Below are 26,318 nucleotides of genomic sequence, written 5' to 3' on the forward strand. Positions count from 1 at the left end.
ACTTTTGTATACACGTCTGTCACTCTCGTGGTGTCTTACCTACTTACTGGGCTTGCAGGGTGTTTAGTGGGTCCGAAGATTAATTGTGGTGCCCGTAAATTAGCCTAAACATCCCGGGTTAAAAAAAACACGGTTTACAGGGATGACAGACAACATACAAGATAGGTCAAAAGTTATGAAGCCTTATCATTTATCTAATTTAATCTCTGTTTATACTCTCAATGTAATAGTTCTAATTGAAATTTTATATTAATTATAAATTAGTTAATTAAACATTGGCAATTATTCTCCAAGTGGAGATTACAACTCCCACACTAGCATTGTTTTCTAGTTTTTAATAGGAAAAAAAAAAAAGATGCTCTTCCTTGTCAGAAGGCAACAACAGCATTTGCCAAACTTTTTTCCTAAAAATGGTTAAAAATTAATGAGGTAAAAACTATTAAATCGGTACTAGTTAATGACTCGAATTATAGGTTAAACAAATTAAATTGAGTTAATTAAAAATATATATTTTATAAAAAAAAATTAAAAATAAAATAAATTAACCGGGTATTAACAGGATCGATAAGTCATACCATGTCGATTTTCATTTAATTTTTTCTAAACCCGGCTTGAACCAAATCTAAATCAATGAAATCATGAGTCAAATACTGAGTCAACCTCTCGACACAGATTAACATGAGGAGTTGGTAGGCAAATCTTGAAGACAAATAAAGAGCACATGTTGAATCTTCTTCACCAACCAACTATAATGCTGACTTTTGGAAAACTGTCAACTCTTTCCTACCTTGAATTTGAGGAAGCCCGTGGATTCTCTCACAAAACCATTGGCAATGGCCACCTACCCTCCTACCCCCATTCCTCCACCTCTATATAAACCCATATCCCTCCTCTCTTCTCTCAAAATCATACCATTTCCCAGCATCCCTTCTTCTAACCATGGCTTCTTTTGTTACAAAATCAATGGGTTTCACTCTTTTAGCAGTAGCATCTGTTTCATGCATAAAGTTTGCATGCCCTAACCTCTCCACATATTTCTCACCACTACCCATCTCTGTCATCCTCCCTCTACTTCCACTAATCGTGTACTTGTTTAGCTCCGTTTTTACCAAGTCTTCAACTGGCGACCTACCTCCTGGCCCTGTCTCGTACCCAATGTTTGGCAATTGGCTCCAAGTTGGCAATGACCTGAACCACCGTCTTCTAGCTTCTATGTCACAAACATATGGTCCTGTGTTCCTACTTAAACTTGGTTCAAAGAACTTAGCTGTTGTATCCGACCCTGAACTAGCCAACCAGGTCCTGCACACACAGGGTGTTGAATTCGGGTCTCGCCCACGTAACGTTGTCTTCGATATCTTCACCGGCAATGGACAAGACATGGTGTTCACGATCTATGGTGAGCATTGGAGAAAAATGCGTAGAATCATGACACTACCGTTTTTCACCAACAAAGTTGTGAACCAATATAGTACTTCATGGGAGCAGGAAATGGACCTTGTGGTCGATGACCTTAGAGCCAATGAGAAAGTTAGGACCGAAGGGATTGTTATTAGAAAACGTCTGCAGCTGATGTTGTACAATATTATGTACAGGATGATGTTTGATGCAAAATTTCAGTCACAGGAGGACCCTTTGTTTGTTCAAGCAACAAGGTTTAATTCCGAGAGAAGTCGGTTGGCACAAAGTTTCGAGTATAATTATGGAGATTTTATCCCTTGGCTTAGACCATTTTTAAGGGGGTACTTGAACAAGTGCAGGGATTTGCAGCAGAGGAGGCTAGCTTTCTTCAACAACTATTATATTGAGAAAAGAAGGTAATTAATCACTAATCTTCTCTCTCTGATTTCTAGCAACATTCCTTTTTAGCTCTAATTTGACCTTAAATTTGTGGTTTTACAGGAAAATAATGGCTGCCAATGGAGAGAAGCACAAGGTAAGCTGTGCCATGGATCACATAATACAGGCTCAAATGAAAGGAGAAATCAGTGAAGAAAATGTACTTTACATTGTGGAGAACATTAATGTTGCTGCTATAGAGACAACATTGTGGTCTATGGAATGGGCCATAGCTGAACTGGTCAATCATCCGACTGTTCAGAGGAAGATCAGAGATGAAATCAGAGCCGTCCTAAAGGGAAGTCCAGTTACAGAATCTAACCTGCATGAGCTACCATACTTGCAAGCCACAATAAAAGAGACATTAAGGCTACACACCCCAATTCCCTTGTTAGTGCCACATATGAACCTTGAAGAAGCAAAGCTAGGAGGGTTTACCATTCCTAAAGAGTCAAAGGTGGTCGTCAATGCATGGTGGCTAGCTAACAACCCTGAATGGTGGGAGAAACCATCAGAATTCCGGCCAGAGCGATTCTTGGAAGAAGAACGTGACACAGAGGCCATCGTTGGTGGAAAGGTTGATTTTCGGTTCCTACCATTTGGCGTGGGTAGACGTTCCTGCCCAGGGATCATACTTGCAATGCCAATCCTAGGACTGATTGTTGCAAGACTGGTGTCGAATTTTGAGATGATAGCTCCTCCTGGGATGGAGAAGATTGATGTGAGTGAAAAAGGAGGGCAGTTCAGCTTGCACATTGCAAGCCATTCCACTGTTGTTTTCAAACCAACCAAAGCATGATCTCATCACAAGTTCAGCTTCCTAGGCATGTATCAAATCACTAGCTTGGTTGTTTGTAAAACCTCGCTTTTACTCTTCATTATTCTCGAAATTGTGAGATTTTTTTTATTTTAATAAAGCTTTGAATATGTAACACATTGTCTTCTCTTTTAGAAAATTGCAGACAGAAATAAGATTAATTTCTAGCAGTCTGCTACGCATGGTTATTTAAAACTTCATCAATCAATCGAAAACAATTTGAAAAGAGAAGGCATCAAACACTGTTGTTATCTTCCCTAGAAAATTGATACATGAAACATATCTAATCTATTACATGGATTGACTAGTAATTGTAAGCACCTACATAAGCTTCTGATGTCTGTCAAGTTATGTCTTAAAAAGATTTATGACATTTCTGAGGCGTTACATGGGCATAACTTTTCATCTCCATGTCACGAACTTTGTGTGTATACAATGAAATCAACTGTCAAATATATAAGATCAACAGCATGAAAGAAACTCAAAAGTGAAGGAGAAAAGGAGATGGAATCTATAGTTGCCACTTGCCAGTATATAGCACATCTTAAGTGGCCACCACGGTATAATTGTTGCAAGGTAAGAACTTTTGTGCTCATGGGCACCCCACACAACAAATGCCTGCAAAAAGACAACTTGCAGGTAAAGAGAATTTGCAAACATGATACCTCGACGAAGGCTTTCGCTGGCAGCTGCAAATTTACTCTCCAAACTGACTTCACCCACAGCTCGGGCAGCAGCACGCAACTGAAAAAGAGGCAAGTGTTGAAAATTACCCTCAAGCTTCTTGGATTTTTCTGGAAGCACTTATTACTTGTGTAAATGATTCAATATATATATAGACAGCTGCAAAAGAAGGCTTTTATTGTTTCCATGTTCAAGTGATAGCCAGCCTGGGCAGGATGGATAAATCCAGAGAGCATACTGGGATTTTGTAGACACTATTTTAGAGAATATTGTGTGAGGACCACCAGATGAACCACACGACAACTTTCTCTTTGGTGAGAAGTAGCACAAGGACAGCAAATGATGTTTTAGAAAGAATATTTCACAAATAACCTGGTTCAAAAATTCATCTAGTCTTCTTGAACTTCTGATAACGCTACCCTCAAAGATATCAGTCATTTGCATCACCTCTGAAAAACTAGCTCCCTGAAAAAAGGGAAGAAAAAAGCATTATTAAAAAAAATTGCAAATTCAGTCCGGCTGAAATGCAATCTTAATAACCAAACCAAAGAAACAAATAACCTGGTTCAAAAATTCATCTAGTCTTCTCGAACTTCTGATAACGCTACCCTCAAAGATATCAGTCATTTGCATCACCTCTGAAAAACTAGCTCCCTGAAAAAAGGGAAGAAAAAAGCATTATTAAAAAAAATTGCAAATTCAGTCCGGCTGAAATGCAATCTTAATAACCAAACCAAAGAAACAAAAAAAAAATTGATGGCCAAATCCATCAACCAGCCTAGACATTCTGGACCTTAGAGGAATTAGAAACTGTTCAGAAATAAGTCATAAGTCATATAATCACATATTGCAGAGACAAACTGAAATGATTGCAGAGAGAGAGAGAGAGAGAGAGATTAGTGGCTAAACCAACGTTTCCCTATTATCAGTGACTCGATAGCCAATTTGATCGAGTTGCCAAACACCAAGTTTGGATGTCAATAACATTACAAAGAATACTACTGAACATGATCCCTCCAGAATTTTCATACTAATTTAGAAATTTTCCCAAACCAGACATCGATCAGGAAAAGAAAAGGGGCATACCCAAGTTAACATCCCATTGCCATCCCTAAACATTACATGAAAGCAGCAAAAAAAATTTAAAGATAAGTATAAAACACTAACCTTTGACCAACAGTAAATCACATCCATCAAGAATGGTCTGACTGTTGATTCTACATATTCATCGACATTTATGTCCAATTTGCATTCATATTGTATCTGTAATCATGCAAAAAGACATTTTTAACTATCCTTAATGAGTTAATTTCATAATATGAACAAAATGAAGGCAAGGAGACATAGCAACCTCTGCTATTTTTCGTGCACTCTCTTGAAGTTGCTGTAATGGTTTAGCAAGTTCTGTTCTCAACTGTATCTGCTCACTTGACTTGTCTACTGGATTGAAGCAACTAGCAAGGGCAGCCACTTGGTGATGATCAAGATCGTTGAAACTACCTGTTAAAAAATCATCAAAGGATATAAATAAAGGCGGATGAAATGAGTGGGTCAGTCTTATATTATGCATCTAAGACTCCCAGCAACCTGGACAGAGAAACCCAGCCAGAAATAAAATAAGATTTGCAGTGCATGAACCATCATGAGATGGTCTTTAAACTCACCATGAACATCAGTTCTGTAACAAGTAATTCATCTCCTGTGTCTATTAAGCAGGCTGCTCTTCCCTTTAGCTGGACAACACCATCAGCATCTATATATCCAAGTCTTTTCAAGACTCACGATCGGTTCTTGAGTTCTTCACGAAATTTTTGAAGCTGCAAACAATAGTGAATCAAATTAAAAGAAAATGCAAGTGGAAAACTGATGTAACTAAGCTTGAAGACAGTAGATAATAACAAGCCCAACATCAACAAAAGCAAATACTGGAAACACTTTGAATAAAAGTTGGAACAAGAACAGCAACTCAAGTTCGCATGCTTATGCTATTTTTCATCTCTATTCTGTGTGGCTGTATTGTTCAGGTATGAACACCCAATAAAGATTTACAGTCAACAGCTCTGTGCAGTCAGCAGATTTTCTAATGTCTCTTTTGGAGTACACTAAAAACATCACAGGATGTAAAGAGGAAAATCACGATACAATGGGTGAATTTAAATACCAACTACAAATGTTATTGCACTCACAACCACATACCTCACTATCTATTCAAGGAACAAAGCACCCGTGCAACTAATTTATCACTCGCAACCACATACCCAACTATCAATTCAAGGAACAAATTATTTGGCTGACCTCACCCATGCAACTAGTTTATCATGATTTATTTTAAATGCGATTTGATGCTTGAATATGCAATCAAGAGACATTCTCAAAATGACAAGCATTTTCTTCCTTTCCCTTTTTCTGATTAATAGAAATCAGAACTACATAAGTAATTTCATGCAATAAGATCAATCAAAGTTTATTCCACGAGGCATTCTCCTCCATCAGGATTTCAGAAATATACATCACACATGCCGAATCCATATCACATATAGATCTAACTATATTTTACAAAGTTCAATCAAACTAGCATAAAACAAGAAAAAATACCTGGGAATCACGCATTTTCGATTTGAGTTGTTGAATTTCATGATTCACCTCAGCTTTTCTATGAAAACTTTTCATCTGATTCACATCTTGAGACTGCATGCATAAAATTGAATGATTGTGATTGCTAAATACCACATGAAGCACACATTATCGAGAGAATTTTCCAAGAGCAGTAACTTTCTACTGCCTAACAAAATTTTATAGGAACAATGTGTGGAGGGAAGTTGATTCTGAATGATATGGCAAACCTTGTGCAGTGGATGTGCATGTAGCTTTCGTTCCAATTCCTCAATTTGATTAACCAACTCGACAATTTCAGGATCCTCGATTTTCATGTCCTGCAAATTAATAGAACCATGAGCGACAGCATCATTCTTGGAAAACTAGTCCAGTACATTATCTTTTTGATAAAATAAACATTAAAGTCAAATAGAGAAAATATCAGAAGCAACTGAGAAAGAGTGGGTGAAACATGTTCATATTGTTTATGGCACAGTGAAGAGAGCAAGCATCAATAGCAAGAAGGTCATAAATGGACTAAGAGCAACTGGAAACTGAATTGATCATGTATAATAAAAACAGTTATAAGTCTTTTTATTTTTTCAAGCGGGGAATAAAAGATGGATTCTAGAACATGAATGCAAAGAAAACACCATCTGTTTCTGCTAATTTTGGCATTTTAAGATAAAAGCTTTGTTAAGACTGCAACATAATTTTCCATATTCCAAGAAGTAAGCTAAATTGTGCCAACTCAAAAACTAGGTTTGAAGTTTGAACATGGGTTAGTGTTGTAATAAATTGGGTGGCATTTCCGATTCTTGTGCAGTGCACCAAAAGGTTTGTAATTTTGTTCTGTGCTTATTCTATCATGTGAAACAACCCAATATTCAATTACAGAAAACACTTACCTTCACAGGGTTAAGCTTAGGGAGGCCTTCAGGAAACCGATTCCCTAACTCCTGCACTGCAAGTAGTATACTTTGTCTTGCTTCCAAAGGCCGAAGGTCGGCAGGGATGGATATCCTTACCTTACTTAGAGCACAAATCAGGGGCAACTGAACAGGAACCTAAACCAGAAGAGAACAGAAATCATATTATCCATCAGACCGGTCCAAACATTTTAAGTTAATTACTAGATAACAAGACTGAGAAGAGATAAAGATACCGTCACACTGATGCATCAACATACCACATGCATCCAACCCTTTTCTCCAGGCCGAGTTGGGCATGGTCTTGGCCGAGAGCCACTCTCACTTGGTCCAGGAGAGCAATGAAGTAAAATATCCACTATATAACCACCGCGCCTTTTGATGGCAATGCTCCCAAACCTGCAGTGGGCTTTTTAACAACATTCACTACAACTCCCCAACCCCAATTCCTCCTTCTCTTACCTTGATCTGCAATACAGACAGCCACTAATAAGAGGACAAAATAATATAACTATCATTACTAAAATTACAAAAACATGTGGAAATGCATGTGGAATTTGCAGACACGAAGAATAATTGTTTAGCTTTATTTTTCTCTACATCATAATGTCCTATAAATGTTTCTCAACTATTGGGGCCTCAAATTTATAAACTTCGGCCCCATTTGTTTTTCTGATTTCTTATGTACATGTATCCTGGCAGCATATATAACACATTATTCGACATTCAGCATAAAAGGTAAAGTAACCTCAGATTGTAAAAGAAACAATTGGTAATGAGGGTGAAGTTCCAGAAAAGAATAAAAGAAACTGGTCATTTAGCAGCACACAAACTTCAACATGGGTGCTCATTTTCTGTACATACCAACCGACCAGTGCATAGATAATAAAGAATTCTTTCAGGCCTCGTTATTTCTGTCATCATCTTCTTTGAAGTTGGGTCATCTCAAGTTTTAGATTATGATACTCAGCAACCTCAGCCTATGCAAGATAACAAAAAATCAAAATTACATCAACATATATTATTTCAAGAAAACAAAATGAATTGTATTGAATAACAGAGGGAAATGATTACCTATCCCGAAGCATCAAGCATGGCAGCTTCCTCTTCCAGTTTTGAAACCTTTTTCCCTATGTCTGGTAAAGCCTAAAAGAGAGAGAATTATAAGTCATTGAACACTTCATGAAGTTAAGAACTACAAGCACAAAAGGATGTAAAGGATTCGAAAAAAAACCTTCTCATATTGGAATTGATGAAATGAATTTCTTATTACGTGTTCAGCAGTGAACTGGCCTTCAGCACGGCTCATTAAATTCAAGATTGAATAGTAGCTCAGTCTGAAAGTACTAACAAGAGGGGCTGGTTTACCCAAAACCATGTCTTTGAGTGTATTCATCTCCATCTGGAAAAGTAATAGAAATGGTAAGCACTTTGAAAGAGAAGACCAGGTTGTTTTATTGCCTTTTTCAAGGATCTAAGCAAGAGATCATGATGTGCCGTGGGAACTAAATACCATTAGTTTTCCTTTGACACAAGACTTAAATGTGTAGCATGGGTATGTGTTAAAATGAAAATACAGGTTGACTTTCATATTTATACTAGTGCATTATGTTCATGCAGATAATTATACTAGGCACAGTAACAATAAAACACAGGATTAACATTTAGCAGAAGAACTTTCTAGATTTCAACTGTCATCGAGATGGTTGATGGAAATCGCTAGTAACATTTACCGACTTACACCCGGGAAAAAAAAACAGAGGGAGGAAATATACAGAAAAGAATACAGAAAAAATGAAAAGCCATAGAATTACCCGCTCATCAATCATTATGATACAAATACCCCGCTCATCTTTGCCACGATGTCCAGCCCTTCCACTCATCTATCGAAATCAGTAGAATCAGAAACTAATAACAATGTACACATACATGCATAGGCACATATGTATAAGTTAGTGTTTTTAATTCTCTAGAGAAATGCAACAAATTATCACTTACCTGGATATACTCACCAGATCCAATGTAACGATGACTGTCACCATCCCACTTCTTAACAGCTGTGAAAACAACAGTCTTTGCAGGCATGTTTAAACCCATTGCAAACTGGCATACGGATAGATATCTTAAGGGCAGTTCAATATTAACATTCAAGATTGAAGATAAGAGCAGAAACTACAACTGATCCCCCCCCTGACCCCAGTTTCCTATCAAGATTAACTTACTGTCTCTGTGGCAAATAAAGCCTTAACAAGGCCTTCCTGGAAAAGAAGCTCTACTAGTTCCTTAATAACAGGGAGAAGACCAGAATGATGGACAGCAATGCCTCTCTGAAGTAGTGGCAACATCAACTCAATAGCAGGCAAATTCCTGTCTTCCTCATTCAAGCAGAGTATTGCGTTGTTAAATACCTGCTCCACAATTTCCTTTTCTTCTTGTGTATTAAAATCGAGCTTGGACATAGACATGGCATGTTGTTCAACCTCTCTCCTACTGAAGCTAAAAACTATAACTGGTTGAAATTTCCGTTCCATGATCATCTGAAATTACATATGAAAGCAATGAATTGAGCAATTGAATCAACTTATTACACAAGATGAACAGGATAAACTACAAATCTCCACTTAAAAATTCAGAAAATGCATCAACAGTTCAGATGCACTCGCATCAGAAAATAATTAATCACTACTCAAAGCAAATATGAATAACCAGTATTACATCAACAAACAACAATTTTTTTTTCTTTTAACAGAACATATTATCCATAGCAAGCAAATTTGAGATACTATAATAGAAAAAAAAAATATTGAGAAGTTGCATGTCGCATATATATTTGTCTGAGAAGGCAGCTAAAAATATTGATTAATTTTTCGAAAAGGTTTCTCCTCGGTCAATTGCTATGAAGTTCAGTTCGTTGATAGCATCGGGAAAATTGAAACTCGGAGAACTACAAATGGCACTAGAGAAGCTCCAGTTGAAGAGGTAAAGAATATTAAACACCCATCGATGCTCAATGAAGCAATAAATGAAGGGACCTTATAATAATTCAATCAACAGAGCATGTAAAAATAATAGTGCAAACCTTGACAATTTTGTATATGTCAGAACCCCCAGAAGCATTCCCACCCTTTGCAATTCTTCCACTAGCCTTACCATTTGCACTCTTATTCCCCTCACCAATTTTCTGCTTCGAGAAAGTATCCTGCAGCTTCATAAAATTGTCCTCCCTAAACTGCTCGCTCTCATCAACCACAAGATATAACCCAGCACCACCCACAGGAAAGACATAATGCTGCAAAGGAGTTGGTCGAAAATCTGTGTAAACCACATGGCATGGCTGCTTATGCAAATGACAAATCCACTCAGCAAACTCAGTAGCATTCGACATTGTCGCGGAAAGAAAAACCATCTTAATCTCTGGCGGCATAAATATAATACTCTCTTCCCAAACAACCCCTCTTTCACGATCCTTCATATAATGAATCTCATCAAAAATAACCCAAGCAACTTCCTTCAGAATCTCAGAACCCCTATAAAGCATTCCTCTAAGAATCTCCGTAGTCATGACCAAACAGCTAGCATTAGGAGAAAGAGTAACATCTCCTGTCATCAATCCAACATCTTGAAACTCCTGATGCAACTCCCTGTACTTCTGATTACTCAAAGCTTTCAACGGAGATGTATAAATAACCCTTTGCTTTTCTCTAAAAGCCATTGCAATCGCATACTCAGCAACCGCAGTTTTCCCTGCTGACGTATGAGCAGAAACTAAAACACTCTCATTCCTTTCCAAACAAGCTACAGACACCTTCTGAAAAGGATCAAGCTCAAATTTATAACTTTTCGCCATCTCCCCATTATACAAAGGATTCGACATAGTCCCATGAAGGGTTTCATCTTTATTCACCACATACCCACTTGGGACCACAACTTCATGAACACAGGTCCGTGTCAAGTTCCTCTTCTTCAAAGCAGATTCTTGCTTTTGTTGAGCAACAACAATCTCTGCTTTCTCTTCCTTCTTCTCTTCCTCCTCCTCCTCCTCCTTCTCAGGTTCTTTTCTCTTTGTAGGTGTCAGTGTTTCCTCCATTTATAAATTTCCACCCTAATTCACTCCTAACTTGCCCTAGATTAAGAAAAATTCTACCAAAAATCAAAACTAGTGCGCACTCTTTCAGCTAACAAGAGCAAAAAAAAAATGCATAAAAACAATTAAAGTTCAGATTTTGTTTCAGTATCAGACACCTAAAGCACTAAAACAAATTGACTAGCACCGAAGGAAATCAAATGAAGTCAAGTCCTAGTTATTTCATGCATTTGCTTATAATTTTAGTTCAGAAAACAGAGGTTTTGGCCTTAAAGAAAGTGGTCTCAATTTGTTTGGTTACCGAGAAAACCCAGGAAAATTTGAGCATCTAAGACATGAAAAAAGAAGTACAAATTCTGGGACTTCGTTAATTTTCCCCAGTTTTCTCGGGGACCATGCAGAAAAGAGAAAGAAAAAAAAAAAAAACAGTGGGTTCGAAATAGAGCCCTAATTATTATTATTTGGATAATTTCCATGGGTAATTTGTTGTTGGGCTGTATTGGGACCAATAAGATATTATTGGGTTTATGGTTTTTTATTTATAATATTTTATTTTTAGTTTTGTAATTTTTTAGTTGTTCTTTGCATAATTATTAACCCGAACTGGCGGATCAATCCGGACTCAATAAGATATTATTATTTTGTTTTATATTTTGTTCTTTCCATTTTCGTATGATCTTGTCTGATAATTGAGAGCTCATGAACATGCCTGAGATCAATGTATTTGCCATAGAGATCTAGCTCCTTATAGCAACTCGTTTCTGTGTTCACACGAAGGAAAAATTCAAGATATGCTTATGCCTGCCCATCAGAGGTAAAAAATTCAAGATATTTAAAATTTATTAAAAAAAAACAAAGAAAATCTATTTTTTTTATAGTTTACCAATGTTTTTAAAACCAAGAAACATACAATTAACAAGACCATAAGAAAAACAGAAGTTGTTGCAATAGATGCGAAAGAATAAACAATTTAAGGTAAAAACTTGTTAGATTCCCGATTCTTCGTATAGATAAATTTTTCGCAGTACAAGTAACTAATGACTATATTACACTATATATATATATATATATATATATATATATATATATATATATATATATATCAGAATTTTGTAGCATAACATCAATTAATGACAGTCCATCCAATCATTCTGTGTCAAATGCCCGGTAATTAAGGTTGCTCTTATGAATTGCACTGTAGAAATATCAAAATCAGTTGGGGAGATAATATCATTCAAAGAGGTATGAAAACCTTTTTGTTTAATGTCATTTTAATGAATAAGCAATTAGTGCTTATTATTGATGAACAATTCTGCAAAAGTTTACTGACAAAGATATTTAAACTTCATTACCGAGTTTGCTGATGAACAGTCATTGCAAAATAAAGGAACAGAAAAATCAAGCAACAAATTTGATGCAGATATTTAAACAAATCCTATGGTTATATCTATAAAACATCCAGCCCAGTGACCTTAACAACATGGAGCTTAAGCAATTACCGTGCAAACTATAAGATATTATAATTCTTCGTACTTGTTTTTGGTTTTAACTCGTGATCCAATCACTCATTTCAAGTTTAATCCATAGGTGAACAAGTTAGCATTAGACATCTCCTTTGACATTATCTTGTATGAGTTGCACAGAAACTCATATTGCTCTAGATGTTTCAAATCGCAAACACCTAGTTTTTAATTTCTCTTAGATATAATAGAATTTTCAAAAGTGAAAAAAACCCTATCTATTTCTCTTAGAGGTTGCAATTCCATTGGAATTTACTGATATATCAAAATACTGATGGAATTGTTAACAAGATTTTTATTTATTTATTTTTTTGAAATTCTATCACAATTTCAATAGGATAATGTCAACAAAAAATATCCGACCACTATTTTTCATTGGTAATTACATACTAAATTTTTTTATATTTATAATATTTTCTAACACACTTCCTCAAGTAAAAGTTATTTGGGTTTGATAGTTATACAAACTCACATTACCTTGTATTTAATTTTTATCAAATAAATAGGGATGATGAGATTCGAATTAGTAATCATTTGGTCATCAAGGCTTTAATATCATGTTAAAAAATTATCTCAACCCAATAACTTAAACGGTTAAATGAAATTTCAGGATATGATTTATATTATTCTTAATAATTATTAATAAAAATATTTTTATAGAAGTTTTTGTTGATATTTACTAATTTTCTGATAATATTATCAGTCATGATTGAAGTCATGCAAACTTCACAATGAGAATGATGAATGACAAGAGATCGACAACATCTTTTAGACTTGGAAAGAAGGTGAGAACAAGATCAGCAGACCAAGATCTGGTTCAAAAAAACTGTCGATTTTGAACACACATGCGAGAATGAAGCTATCCCATGTACCATACAAAGAGAACAGGTTTTGAGATGTAAAAAGATTAGTTCCTTGATGAACAACTAACAGCAACAAAAACATGTTAGATTGCTAATTAATAAATGATAGACATAATTAATCCTAATCCTGGGCTAGAACAGGCTAACAATGCCACGCAAGACTTGATTCATGCAAGCTACCATACGACTCGAAACAAAGTTCCAACTTCAGATTAATATGCATTCGTATGTCTGTAAAGAATTTTGTCCTTGCATTTTCTTAACACACACAATCATACATGAATTACAACCATCATCTACTAAAAGAACTTGGAAATATTAAGGTGATTCACTGTTCATAGCAACTTAGTCTCTCTCTCTTTGTATTTTTCTTTTTTAAGAAAATCACTTTTTAATTTTTTTTATTTCAATCTCATTCTTTGATATTTTATTGATTTTGAATTGATTATCATAATTTGTTTTGGTATACTTTATGTAAGGTTATTGTAGTTTTAAAGAAACATCCTTCTAAATAATTGATGCTCAATTTTTGCAAAATATTAATTTTTAATTATCATATCATTAAATAAAAAATAATTTTAAAAAACAAAGTTTTTAAATCCAGTTAAGTCCATAATCTAGGTCGCAGGTTTTGCGGGTTAAGTGGCAAAGTCCAAGTTGATTCAATATGTCATCATTTTTATACTAAAAAAGATGTCATCTTGATTTTTTTTAAAGTCAAATTAGGTTTTCATCAATCATTCAAATTATTTTTAGATTTATCAAATCAATTGAATTATCTTATGCAAGTTAATTTTAAATATGGACTAAGTAAGGAGTCAGATCGAAATGTTTTATAATTAACCCGTTGAGATTAATAACAATGCCAAATAGTTTTTTTTTTAAAATCTCATCTTCCAATTATTTTTCTTTAAATTGAATTTTTTTGGCTTTTTTTATTAATTTTATTTTTTAATATTTAATTAATTTTAAATTACTATTTATAATTTATTTTAGCTTATCTTCTATAAAATTAAAAAAAAAACAACTTCATAAATTAAAAAAAAAAAAATTGATTCAACAGAACGTGGAAGTCAGGGAACCAGTACCAATCAGAAGGAACATCGATAGCAAACAAACATACCTTCGACTTGCTTATTTTTATTTGACCAATTTTAATTTTTTAAACCAAAATCCACAAAGAAAAGCAAATAGACCGAAACACACGAGCCCAACCCATCAGCCCATTAATACTTCACCTCCTCTCTGACTTCACCAACAAGTAGCTAACATTTGCATTTCTCTTAAAGAGCAAAAAAATCCCCAGTTTTTCTTCAATTTCTAGGGTTTTTATTCTTCCTCCTCTTATTCGAATTATCTCAAATCAATGGAATCACACAAAGAAAATGAGATCAACGGCCCTCATTCCATGGGGACAACCATCATCGGCGTCACCTACAACGGCGGTGTCGTCCTCGGTGCCGATTCTCGCACCAGCACCGGTAAAAATCACAACTTTCTCCTTCTTCAAAAAACCTGAAAGAAAAAGACCAAAACTTTATGACTCTACGGTTTTTGTTGTGGGTTTTTGTAGGAGTTTATGTTGCAAATCGAGCATCAGATAAAATCACTCAGCTTACTGATAATGTCTACTTATGCCGCTCTGGATCTGTAAATTACTATTTTTTCTTATTTCTGTAAATTTTATTTTACCTTGTTTAGTTTTGTTTATTTTGGGTTTGATTTTATGTAATTTGTTGATAGGCTGCTGATTCTCAAACTGTGTCTGATTATGTGAGATATTTTCTGCATCAACACACGTAAGGGAGTTTTTTTGTGTTGATGAATGCTGTTTCTCTTTTTTCTTTTCTTTTTTGGTGTAAAGTCTTGATTTTTTTGGATGATTAGTTGAAGAGCTGATTTGGGTTTTGTGGGTTATGTGTGTAGAATACAATTGGGGCAGCCTGCGACAGTTAAGGTTGCTGCTAATCTTGTTAGGATGTTGTCTTACAATAACAAGGTTGGTTCGGTTTTGATGCTTGTACTGTTGTGAATTTGTTTCTGATGATGGTGTTGGGTGTCTTACAATAACAGGGTTGGTTTGGTTTTGATACATTTTTTTTGTTGGTTTTTTGGCAGAATTTCTTGCAAACTGGAATGATTGTTGGGGGTTGGGATAAGTATGAAGGAGGTAAAATTTATGGAGTACCTCTTGGAGGGACACTTTTGGAGCTGCCTTTTACAATTGGAGGTGTGTGAAGTGAACTCGTTGGCATTTTGCGTACCATTAGTAATTCTTTCGTGTTTTTTCTGTGATTCTTGTTGATTTGTTTCTTTTTTGCACATGAACTTGTTTATTTATATCTCATCAGCAACAGCGATAATAGAATGTTACTATTATTTGTGGTACTTGTATAATTGTTTAAGGCAACGGTATGGGTCAATGGTGGATTCCTCTCTTGCACCCATCTTGTCAGTTGCCACTTGCCCGTCATGTTGCCTCACCTATACCTGCCTTGTTTGCAACTGTCGATGAAAATGCAACCTGCCCTGAGAAACTTGTCAATCCCTTATTACTTCCTTGGCTGGCAGTGACAATGCTAATTAACCAGTGGCATTACAAGAAGCAATGTGAACTGGCCATGGTGTCTTCACTCTTTAAACTTTAGTATGAGAAAAACACCTGCTTGCAGAGACTTAATCTTGTACCGTGAATCTAGTGTTCTTGGGATGAATGATAGGTTACTCTTCTTTTATGTCATCAGAAGGTGGTACATGTTAACTCGTTAAGCTTGAGTAGACCACCATTGTCTGATATATTATAAGGGAATAAACCACCATTGTCTGCAGTAGTTGGAGTTGTTACAATTATGTAAATTTTGACTCCTATGTCGTCATCCTATGGAAAATGGACTAATAAATTGCATCAGTTGATTAATTGTTTTTATCTGCATGTGGCATGCAGGATCAGGATCTTCTTACTTGTATGGTTTCTTTGATCAAGCATGGAAGGATGGGATGACTCAAGAAGAAGCTGAGGTATGTAGTCTAACCTGTGTGTTTGTAAATATGTGAACATAATAAATTTTTATGGTCTAAACTAGTGGCTTGACTCGATTGAAATCTGTTTCTTTTTTGTCTTGTCATAGTAACAAATTTTTTAGTAGTTGTTCAATAATACTCCTTGGTTTCACTAAAGTGTATTTGCCCTTGTTTTGCTGTTGGCTAATATACTAATGATAGATTTTTCTAGAATCATGAACTTTAATTTTTCTTTTGTTTATTTTTTTTCTTTTTCATGAGAATCATATTGAACCTTATTGGATAGACTGTTGGTGCTTGCTTCCATCCTAAATTTTTGCATGCTAGAAACATGTTCTTGTCTTAGAGTGATTCTTTCCGAGCCTTATGGTTAGGCAATGGCTAAGAAGTTGCCTCTGGCTTCTTTTCTCCCCCCTGAACATCGTTTTTTGTTGCCTTCACTGTGCCTAGACCTGCTTTTTTTTTCCCCTTCTTGAGCATATTTGCTGTCTTTATTATGCCATTTATTGCCTTGCGGTTTGTGATGCTTGTGATTTCTTGCAGCAATTAGTGGTGAAAGCAGTTTCTCTTGCTATTGCTCGTGATGGTGCGAGTGGTGGTGTTGTTCGGACTGTCACTGTATGTTGTTGATTCTTCTCTCATTCTTCTCTTTCCATTTGCCTCTTCTAACCGTCATATTTGTTCAGACAATCATGGTATTTTAATTAGTAGGGCATGATTGGGATAAATTATTTTGGAAAACAACTTCTCCATCACTTCCCGTTTACTCATTCAATCACCTTAAAAACAAGCTCGTATTAGTTTGGAACGCGTAGAAAAACTTTTATATTTGTTTCTGCTAATTTTATGTCAATCAAATGTTCGTTACACAGATCAACTCAGAAGGCGTGTCAAGAAAGTACTACCCTGAGGACAAGCTCCCACGATGGCACGAGGAGCTGGAGCCACAGAATTCCCTGTTGGACATTTTGTCATCATCGAGTCCTGAGCCAATGGTCACTTAAGAGAATGCTGCATGATGTTCGGCATCGAATGTCTTGAGAAAATGATGCCAGACACTTGTTCTCTTAAGAAAATGCCTCGTGATGTCATGTACTGAGTGCTGTGAGCGATGTTTTTCTTGTGCGTTGTCATGCTAAGAAAAGTACTTTCGCCGATGTAATGACTATTTTTCTGATTTCGCGTATCTGTGTTGCTGAATCTACCATTTGCTTTAATCAAGGATGACCGTTTCATAAGAAGCATAGGCCATTAAAAATGGCAGATGACACGTTTCATATTATTACTTGCATTATGGTCAGTGTAATTTCATAAGATCGAATGTAATTTGAGTGAGAGACTTTTACCATAGCACCTTGGAACCTTCAAATTTAGAGGCTATTCTATTGCAAAACTAAGAACTTTACACATTTAAACTCGGAACTCATCATCCAAATTTATGATTTTGCTCGCTACAACACATTTGAGGGGGAGAAATCTTGACCATTGTAAACATAGTTAACTAAAGGCATCAAGACAGCATCAAGTAGATAGGCTTAAAGGGTATGCACCAAACTGGATTCTTCACCGAGCTGAACTAATCAACTTTTGGACCAAGGGGTTGATGGTTCGGGTGCAGAAACCTCTAGTTTCGTGCTTCTGACCTGTGTTTTCTAATGTACAACTAGGCTAGGAGGAAAAATTGAGCTCTAACTGGCCTAGAACAGGTTTGCAATCTCACTTGCTCATTGCAGGTGCCTGGAAAAATCCAGCAGGCAGGCGATGGAAAAGCCCAGATGCGATGTAGTCATAGAAAAGCTATTAACAGAATCCTACAAGTAATACAAGGTCCCCACGTGGAAGAAGAATTGTTGGCATCTTCGTGGGCTAATTTATGCATTGACATTATCAGAACTACTGCCGGCTTGATTAGGAAGGACAGAGTTGCCAAAATCTCCATCCAAGCTCATCTGTTGGACTTCTTGAGGAGACAGGATCTTGATGCAGCGGACACAGTTCACAAACTCTCTGAACACCCAAACAAAAGAATGTAAGGAGGAGAGACTATAAATAGTGTTTGCAGCTTGAAGACATTCCAGAATACAAGAGAGACATTCAAAATTTAAAAGCAAGTCAATATAAATTAGTCCCGATGTAGAGATCACAAGACTTTCACATTTCACTTAATCTATGACTCAGGATCCCCTTCGACACAGAATGGAGAAGAACAATTGCCATCTTCGACAAAAGAAACAGGTGACTTCACCAGAAATTTACTTAACTACATTGAAATTGTTCTTGTTTGGTGTAGTAAAGTCTTCCAAGGAAAAAAAAAAAAAAGTAATAATTCCTATACGTGGCTGCATGGAAAGTTAGTCCTAAAGTAATTCCATCGAGTATCAGATTATATTTTCATTCCAAGAGATTAAATGAAACCCTTCAAGATGAAAATCATTTCAGCAAACAAGACAGACAAAGCCACAAGGCAGAAAAGAGGCTGAATGAATTGAAAATGGGAATACTTGAAACCCTAAGTTTGTCTGGTTCAGTGATTGGAAAAGGGAAACTAGACGGGTATCAGGTGAGGAAAAGCTTCAAGAAACACATTTAAGGCCCTTCTGTCAGAAAGCAAGAAAATAATATTTTGAAGTGATGACATAGGAGGTTCTGCGTGTAGTACAATCTACCCAGCACATTCTCTATGGTAAGTACTGTGAGAACATTTTCATACTTGGCTAGCTATATTTCCACCAAGAGCATAAAGCATACTAAGAAAATACAATGAAATATCATAGAAATTAGAAGAGTTATGAGGGCTAGAGGGCTTACTCCCAAGGATCATCCCCCACTAGCAGGACATCATTCTCGTGATCAGTGTAAACAAGTTTCCAGCCTATCCTTTGTTGATCTTCCAACTGTCCCTCTATACCAAACCTACGAGCCAGATCCTGCTTAAGCTCGTCATAACCTGAATACCGCGTTATGTCAATTGACCTTCCTACAGCTCCACGCTTGTACACCTTTACAGTAAACATCAACCAACTTATAAATAGTAGGCCAAGCAGAAGAAATAACAGGATGACAGATATGAATGTATAAGACAAAGATACAGCAAGTATAGCAAGTGTGGGCATGCACATTAATGTGTGCATATAAGAAATAGCATTATATGGATGAAAACAACAAACCTTTGTATATGTTCGCATTCGCTGAAACTGTTGCTGTGGAGGAGCCCAAGAACCTCTATTCAATAAGCTACTGTCATTGATTGTTGAGTCAATTGAATTGAATGGCATATCTGGAACTCCAAATGACTTGGAAACAATTGCCGATGAAAGCTCCTGTTGAGGATCTTTGGAATTTTCACAATTTGTAAGCATGCCTCCTGAAGAGAAATTATTTGAGAAGTCCTTCCCCAGCCCCATCATGCCCTTTGTTAATAAATGGTCAGAATTTATTGGCATCACAAGTTGGCTATCAATGTTTGTCCCATATAAAATATTATTCCTCGGATCTCCCTGGAGCTCACCATCATGGCTTGCGTCTCTCAACAACACTGATTGGGGATTATATGACAGTGAATTGTTATTCTGCTGCAAATGGACATCATTTTGTGATAGGCAAACAGAAGTTGTAGAAGATGATGTGTCCAAATAATCTATCTGGGCAGCTACCCCATTTAGGTATGTTTGCGAGGAAAATAATCCTGGGTTTTGATTCTTGGAGATGTTCAATGATGGCTTAACCTCAGATTTCTGCAGCAGATCTTTAACTAAATTACCATTAGAGGACACGGTTTCCAATGCACTAGGGCTAAAGAGTGTCACGGCAGACTGAGCCATGTCCTCTCCCATTGCTGTGCTTCGGTGGGCCCAGCCGTTGATCATTGGTTGAACTATGTTTGGACAATTGTTTGTGGAAGGTGAAGTAGAACAGGAAGGAACATCATCAGTGATACCAGACTGTCCTGGTCCAGCTGCTGCAGTCAATATACTGCTACCAGCTGTGGAGAGCTGATTGGCCATTGAGCTCGGCGGAAGTCCCATGTGACCAGCCATTTCTGACAACAGCATGATGCCAGAATGCTGTTGTTGAGGTTTCAGCTGTTGAGGCAGATGTGAGAATCGAGTATTGGTTTGGTTGTTATTCTTAGTCATCTGCTGTGGAATAGTATTTGGCTGAGGGAGAGAAGTGGGTGTTGTTTGAGGGATTTCCAACATTTGGCTGGGTGTCATGGACCTAGAAAAACTCTGGGATGCATCCAGCAGCTGCCTTTGTGAATCTTGAAGCTGTCCAAGTTGACCAGCCTGATGCATAGCAGATTGCTGAGCTGAAACTGATTGCTGTTGCTGCTGAAGCTTCTGCATCAGTTGAGACTGAATCTGATTGTCAGACATTTGCATATGTTGGTTTACTTGATCAGACAACTGAGATTGCATTAGGCTTTGCTGCTGGTTCTGACCCATAATATGTTGCTGTTGATTCTGCTGCTGCTGGTGCAAGGTTTGCGGAAGGTTTCTAAGAAGCTGATGGCTTTGAATAGATGGCTGTTGCTGAAGAATGTTATTGGTCTGGGCAAGAGTTTGAGGCTGCAGAAGTTGGGCTTGAACTTGACTTGAGGGTAGAGTTTGAGCCATCATATTTTGCCTCGATTGTTGAGTGATGTCACCCATCTGTTGCTGTGACTGTATGATGGAACCCAGTGGGTTGAGCAAGGACTGTAGCTTTGGAAGCTGATCAAGCTGTTGTGCTTGCTGAGGCAGCCTTTGGGCATTGAACTGTAAGTTGTTTGGCTGAGGCATTTGAGGTGATGACAAGCCTAACTGGCGGGAAAGATCACCTCCAGGAAGATTCTGCAGAACAGACCCTGACAACGATTGCATATAATTGGGCTGCATTGAGTTTGCCAGTGAAGGGTTTTGCTGCATGTTCATTCGCTGGGCTAGGCTTAGGCCAGGGAGAACCTGGGGATCTTTCATGTAGATATCATCACCAAGCCAAGGCATAGTCCTCTTGAATAGGCTATCAAAATCAGTGGAATCATCATCTGCAAAAGTAAAGGTGACAGGCAAGTCAGGTTTACTCTAATAGAAACACTGAAAATTTGAAAGCCCAAAATCGTGGTCAAGCTTGAAAGTGCTTTGGCATTATTCAATTTCATGAAGAGAGTGAGAAGCACCTTCAAGATTTTAATCACCATATTAGCACATTTGGTCCCAACAGATCACATGCAGAAACCTTGATAGTCAAACTTCGATGCAGAAAAGATAAAACAGTAGAACATATCCTATCAAAGCCTCTCCCACATCATTACTCTCTTGACAATTTGATAGTATCAACCAGATGATGCCATTTACAATCACACAAGACATAGGAAGGATGGATTAATGGAAAGAAAAAGCAAACAGCACATGTAATTCAATCAAAATGCCTAGCAATAGGTAACCTAACCAAAATTCCTGGGTGACATGGTCAGCGAAGAACTCATATGAAAAACACAAAGCAGAAATGAATAGAAGAGTACGCCAGTTAACATTAAGGCTAAAAATTTCCTATACTGTAAGAAGCTGATCGCAACTTATATTGTACCTGGCATTCCCGGTTGCCTTGGATGCTTAGATCTAAAAAATGGAGGAGGACATATGAAAAATGGAGCAGTCACTGGTTCGATCTCCCAGATCGAGACTCTATTGCGTCTTTCACCAGCAGTTGACTCATCCCAACCAACCTATGAAAGAACATGGAGTGTTTAAATTGTAATGTACTTCAGAAGTAAATTTGGCATGATTAGAATAAATAAATAAAAAAGATGCTACAATCTTTACCTGCAAATTACGCCATTGTGAGTTTTTCCATCTTACAGCATCAAGATCACTGATACCAGTAATGGTGCCCATATGCCTGTAGTACAGATTCATTTTCTTTAACTTTCTAATTGAAGGAGAAAATTGAGATTACCATTTTCTAAGAACAACCGGCAAAGAATCTAGGAATCAAGCAACAGATCAATATGAACAGGTGCCGATCAGCTCAACTAAAACTCTTTCTAGATTGAAATTAATCATAAGACACATCCTAAATTCACTACAACATGCCCTGGGACCTCAAAATAATTCCATTTCAACTTCATAATTCTTGAAATCAATAATGTTAACAAATGACATTTAAGAACTGCAAAGAGATAAGATTGCACCTTCTTGTTCCTGACTCTTCAGTTTCAAACATCATGCGGAAGCGCATGCCAAGTGATATTTGGTTGCTGTACACTGCCTTGTAATACTTGGCTAAAGGGATAACAAATTCTGATGGACTTGCCCTGCATAAAAATGCATCTGGTGTCAATTAATCCAATACACTCACAGCCTATTTTATATTATTACGGTAAATGTTAAACATAAGCATGATACGATGAAAAATAAAATAATTACCTTGGATTATAGTACACGGTAAAGGGGCTATTGTTTGCTGCTGCATGGGCTGCAGCAGCTAGGATCCCAATATGCATGCTATCACTTGACAATACCGACGATGATAAGTTGGTAGGTTGCCTGTTAGCCCTTCTGATGCCCAATAGAAGCTGCTGCTTTTCATCTCTAACCATAAATAGTAAGTATCATTAGGTTGATTAAGAGGGCATGTTTACTGTAAGAAAGTGACCTGAACTTGAAATGCATTCCTACAAGATTTAAGATGCCTCTGAATATGAAAAATCAAATTTCAGTAAATTAAGTCATTTTACACATAATTCAAGGAATCTGAATTCATTAATCTTTACCTCATAAATAAAACTGAGTCACCGGCAAAAAGCCTCTTCCCACTGACAAATAAGCTCCACCCAGTTGTAAGCAAGTGACGCTTTGGTTGTCCTGGGTTTAGAGAAACCAGGAACTTACATAAGATAACAACAAATTTGACAACAAACGAATAAGCAATTGTAGGTATAATTCAACTAATTATACTTCATGGGTGCTGCAAAATTAACATACCACGATAGATATGCCGGAAAGTCCAAACATTATCATGCAAATCCCTAGCTACAAGTTCTTGAGCAGGTGGTTGCATGGAGAAATCCTATACAAGGGAAGGGGAAAAGATTAAATATTGCTATAAAGATTAACATGGACACTATGTAGAACTAAAGGAGAACAGCTTACAAGAGGCGGGAATGTCTTTTCAGCTGCACGGCGAGGCACGGAGAAACCTCCATGAGTGCTTGTATCACTTGCTGTCAATGTTTTACAGAAAAACTCTGTCTGTGGTTTATTTGACTTCAGTGCAAGATCTGACCTCAATAATGCATCCTTGTCAAACTGCAAAAGGTTGCTGATAGATTCAGTTGGAGTTAGCAACTAAAAACATGCCAAGGCCATTTTAAGATTTTTTGGGCATTGCATTGGGATCAGTTATAGCCAGTTCATTTGTAGGTGCTTTCCTTAATTAGTCCACACAACTAAAGCAAGTATACTTTTTTGAGTTATTATGAATCAAATCCTTACAGAAGAAACAGGTTGAAGTGTCATCTGAACATAAACTTCATCTGTTTCAGGGTCCGCCTACAAAATCAGACACAAGAACTAAAATAATTGAGTCACCAAATAAAGAATTTTATGATGTTAGAGATGAAGGCCAGAGAAGGTCAGATTTTATACATGTAAGGTGACATTGTGAAGGAGACATAGCAGCTTCGAGGGAAGATTTGGGTAGTTTGGAATTTGCGCATTCACATCCTTCTTCAAAGATGCTGCAACCTGAAATCAGTAATTTTACTCTCAAGTACCAACATGGACTGACTTCTAAAGGAGGAAAACCAAAAGGACATATAAAATTCCATCCACAACATCCATTAAAAACCAATTTATAACAAAGTATTTTTTCACGTTACACCTACTGGTTCTTTCACCTTGTTCAGTGGAAATGGAGTACTTATAGAAGCAGCAAAAAAAATGTCATGGTTAAAAATTACATCACGAGTAAATTGGCATTCAAACACACAGTGACCTGTGAGACTCTTGATAATTAACTTTAATAGTAAAAGAAATGTTGGTTAACATAAACTACAGAAGTCAAAAACTAAAAAAATTTCATAAAAGTTTTTTTTTTTATTATTTGATCAACTAATATTACAGTTGCTAGGAAAAAAAACTTCCACGGAGCACAAGTTGACTAGATAAAAACAAGCCAAATGATCTGATACAATGACATTTTAGTACTTAAAAGAGCACATGACAACCAGGTAATACATACCAAGAGAATGTTTCTATTATAACCCTAGCTAAATTAAGTCAAGTCCCACATAATCTGAATCAAGGCAAAAAAGGTAACTTCAACTTGCCACCTGAAATAGTACCCTCAAAAGTAAATCCGAAACCTTGATCTACTTTTCCTTTCCTTATAATCTACCTATTTATTGCACCCAACTAACCAGTTTAGGTAAAATTCATAAAGCTTAGCCCACTCTAGATCAAAACCCTGACACATCATTTACCACAAACAATCAGCCAATAAATCCAATAAAAGGAGGAGGTAGCTTAAAAGTATTCACATTATTGACACAAAACAGCAACAGAAAATGACTAACCTGTTCACTATGCCCTTGAGGGAAGTAGACCACATGAGTTCCGGCCGCCGGCAAGTTCACTAGTGGTCCTGCACATGCTTGCCATAACTCAGGGTTTATGCTCTTCTTCTCTACCCCTGCATCATCCCCACGTGTCACACACTCATTAGTTAACAAATTCCCCTTCAAAATCCTCATATATTTTCCTCTTCCTTGTACCTTTGTTTGTTTCCTGGGAAAAAAAATCAAACCCGGAAAAGGAAAAGGAAAAGGAAAAGGAAACAAACTTGCAAGACTATTGTTTTCAAGCACTGAAGAAACAACTACATAAACAAATGGATAGATAAATACACAGAAAAACAGATTCCAAAAATATAGAGACAAACACAGCTCTTACAAACCAATGTAATAGAGACAAAACTAGCACAGAACAACCTTATTAGTTAGTTATTTACACATAACTCTCTTAAACACTTTTTTCAATGCTTTACACACATCTCCCTTAAATCTTTAATAACAACAAATAAACAAGCACAAAGTAGTAACATAAATTAAGAGATGGACCAGACCTTCACCGTTGGTGACTGCGGCGGCGGCACCGTTGGCCGGTGACTTCATGGTTTCCTTATATAAATTCAACAAAGCAAGAGTCTTTTTGATCCAAAACGAGTTCCTCACTTTCTCATGAGTTTAAACTTTTACAAGCTCAAAACGTGAGCTTAAAAAGAAACCCAGTAAGGAAATTATAAAGTCGAGCAGGTGTTTTAGCTTAGATCAGCTCAGCAAACAAGAAAAAAATCAAACTTTTGAAGAAATGGAATAAAGGGTGGATTTTGAACTGGAAAAAAAATATGGGGGTAGTTTGTTTGAAAGTGAGTGAACTTTCCCGGCGATAAATTCCGGCGAGGTCGCCGGAGAAACGGTGAAGAGACAAAAAAGCAGTAAAAAGGAAGAAATGGGTTTTTATGGGATTGAGAGTTTTTGCTAAGTTTTTCACAGACCAAATGTTGAAGCTTTGCCCCCTTTCTCCCCCTACATTACCCAGACAAAATTCCTCTCTTTTCCTCTCCTTTCCCTTCAATGCTCTTGCCTTGCTTTCTTGCACCTCTCTTTCTCTCTCTTGTTTTTTTATTTATTATTTTCTCTTTCCTTCTCTCTCTCTGTAGTTTTTTATATGGATTACCAAAACCTCTCTCTCTCTCTCTCTCTCTCTCTCTCTCTCTCTATCAATTTCTATTTCTTTATAGCTCTCTCTCACTCTTTCTGTCCTTGAAAGGGGCACTGACTTCTCACAACTAAGCAGTCAACCACCCTACAGTAGCCTAGTTCACATGTAGGTTAGAAATAGAGTTTAATGTCACAGATGATATAATATTTCTCAGCTTAACCATTGTTAATCTCCCTTGCTGTTCTTCTCTTTTGTAGAGCAT

The 26,318-nt window shown here is 36.8% G+C and overlaps 3 protein-coding genes and 1 pseudogene across 4 annotated transcripts; 2 read left to right on the forward strand and 2 right to left on the reverse strand.

Annotated features, from left to right (window-relative positions):
• Nucleotides 1-894: 894 nt before the first annotated feature.
• LOC112325022 (cytochrome P450 CYP73A100) lies at nt 895-2,826 on the forward strand. Its single transcript, XM_024590232.2, has 2 exons — nt 895-1,817; nt 1,903-2,826. Exons 1-2 carry the CDS (start codon nt 940-942, stop codon nt 2,636-2,638), a joined length of 1,614 nt encoding a protein of 537 aa, XP_024446000.2. The 5' UTR covers nt 895-939; the 3' UTR covers nt 2,639-2,826.
• Nucleotides 2,827-2,841: 15 nt separating this feature from the next.
• LOC18107847 (DExH-box ATP-dependent RNA helicase DExH10-like) lies at nt 2,842-11,372 on the reverse strand (annotated as a pseudogene).
• A 3,204-nt stretch (nt 11,373-14,576) lies between these two features.
• On the forward strand, nt 14,577-17,593 carry LOC18107848 (proteasome subunit beta type-6). The gene is made up of 8 exons (XM_006372142.3): nt 14,577-14,812; nt 14,905-14,981; nt 15,075-15,130; nt 15,258-15,330; nt 15,450-15,561; nt 16,276-16,349; nt 16,896-16,970; nt 17,225-17,593. Exons 1-8 carry the CDS (start codon nt 14,698-14,700, stop codon nt 17,354-17,356), a joined length of 714 nt encoding a protein of 237 aa, XP_006372204.1. The 5' UTR covers nt 14,577-14,697; the 3' UTR covers nt 17,357-17,593.
• Nucleotides 17,594-17,707: 114 nt separating this feature from the next.
• LOC18107849 (auxin response factor 19) lies at nt 17,708-26,072 on the reverse strand. Of its 2 annotated transcripts, XM_006372143.3 has the most exons (14): nt 25,458-26,072; nt 24,910-25,025; nt 23,981-24,079; nt 23,828-23,884; nt 23,486-23,641; nt 23,318-23,402; nt 23,107-23,197; nt 22,760-22,924; nt 22,525-22,647; nt 22,157-22,232; nt 21,921-22,059; nt 19,520-21,378; nt 19,161-19,351; nt 17,708-18,359 (listed from the first exon to the last, which is right to left on the reverse strand). In XM_006372143.3, exons 1-14 carry the CDS (start codon nt 25,504-25,506, stop codon nt 18,224-18,226), a joined length of 3,342 nt encoding a protein of 1,113 aa, XP_006372205.1. In that variant the 5' UTR covers nt 25,507-26,072; the 3' UTR covers nt 17,708-18,223. The 2 variants fall into 2 exon arrangements, with proteins under 2 accessions (XP_006372205.1, XP_052305154.1); XM_052449194.1 differs by lacking the exon at nt 25,458-26,072 and having other exon boundaries at nt 24,910-25,101.
• Nucleotides 26,073-26,318: the final 246 nt, after the last annotated feature.

This window comes from Populus trichocarpa, chromosome 18, assembly GCF_000002775.5.
Source record: "Populus trichocarpa isolate Nisqually-1 chromosome 18, P.trichocarpa_v4.1, whole genome shotgun sequence".
Classification (NCBI taxonomy): domain Eukaryota; kingdom Viridiplantae; phylum Streptophyta; class Magnoliopsida; order Malpighiales; family Salicaceae; genus Populus; species Populus trichocarpa.

Coding starts and splice junctions, on each gene's coding strand:
- LOC112325022 (XM_024590232.2), top strand. CDS start 940: ATGGCTTCTTTTGTTACAAAATCAATGGGTTTCACTCTTTTAGCAGTA. Junction 1,818..1,902: donor TATTATATTGAGAAAAGAAG/GTAATTAATCAC, acceptor GTGGTTTTACAG/GAAAATAATGGCTGCCAATG.
- LOC18107848 (XM_006372142.3), top strand. CDS start 14,698: ATGGAATCACACAAAGAAAATGAGATCAACGGCCCTCATTCCATGGGG. Junction 15,331..15,449: donor TGTTGTCTTACAATAACAAG/GTTGGTTCGGTT, acceptor GTTTTTTGGCAG/AATTTCTTGCAAACTGGAAT. Junction 16,971..17,224: donor GTGTTGTTCGGACTGTCACT/GTATGTTGTTGA, acceptor TTCGTTACACAG/ATCAACTCAGAAGGCGTGTC.
- LOC18107849 (XM_052449194.1), bottom strand. CDS start 25,086: ATGAGGATTTTGAAGGGGAATTTGTTAACTAATGAGTGTGTGACACGT. Junction 24,080..24,909: donor CTCAAGGGCATAGTGAACAG/GTTAGTCATTTT, acceptor TACTGATTTCAG/GTTGCAGCATCTTTGAAGAA. Junction 18,360..19,160: donor GTGGGGGATGATCCTTGGGA/GTAAGCCCTCTA, acceptor TTGGGTGTTCAG/AGAGTTTGTGAACTGTGTCC.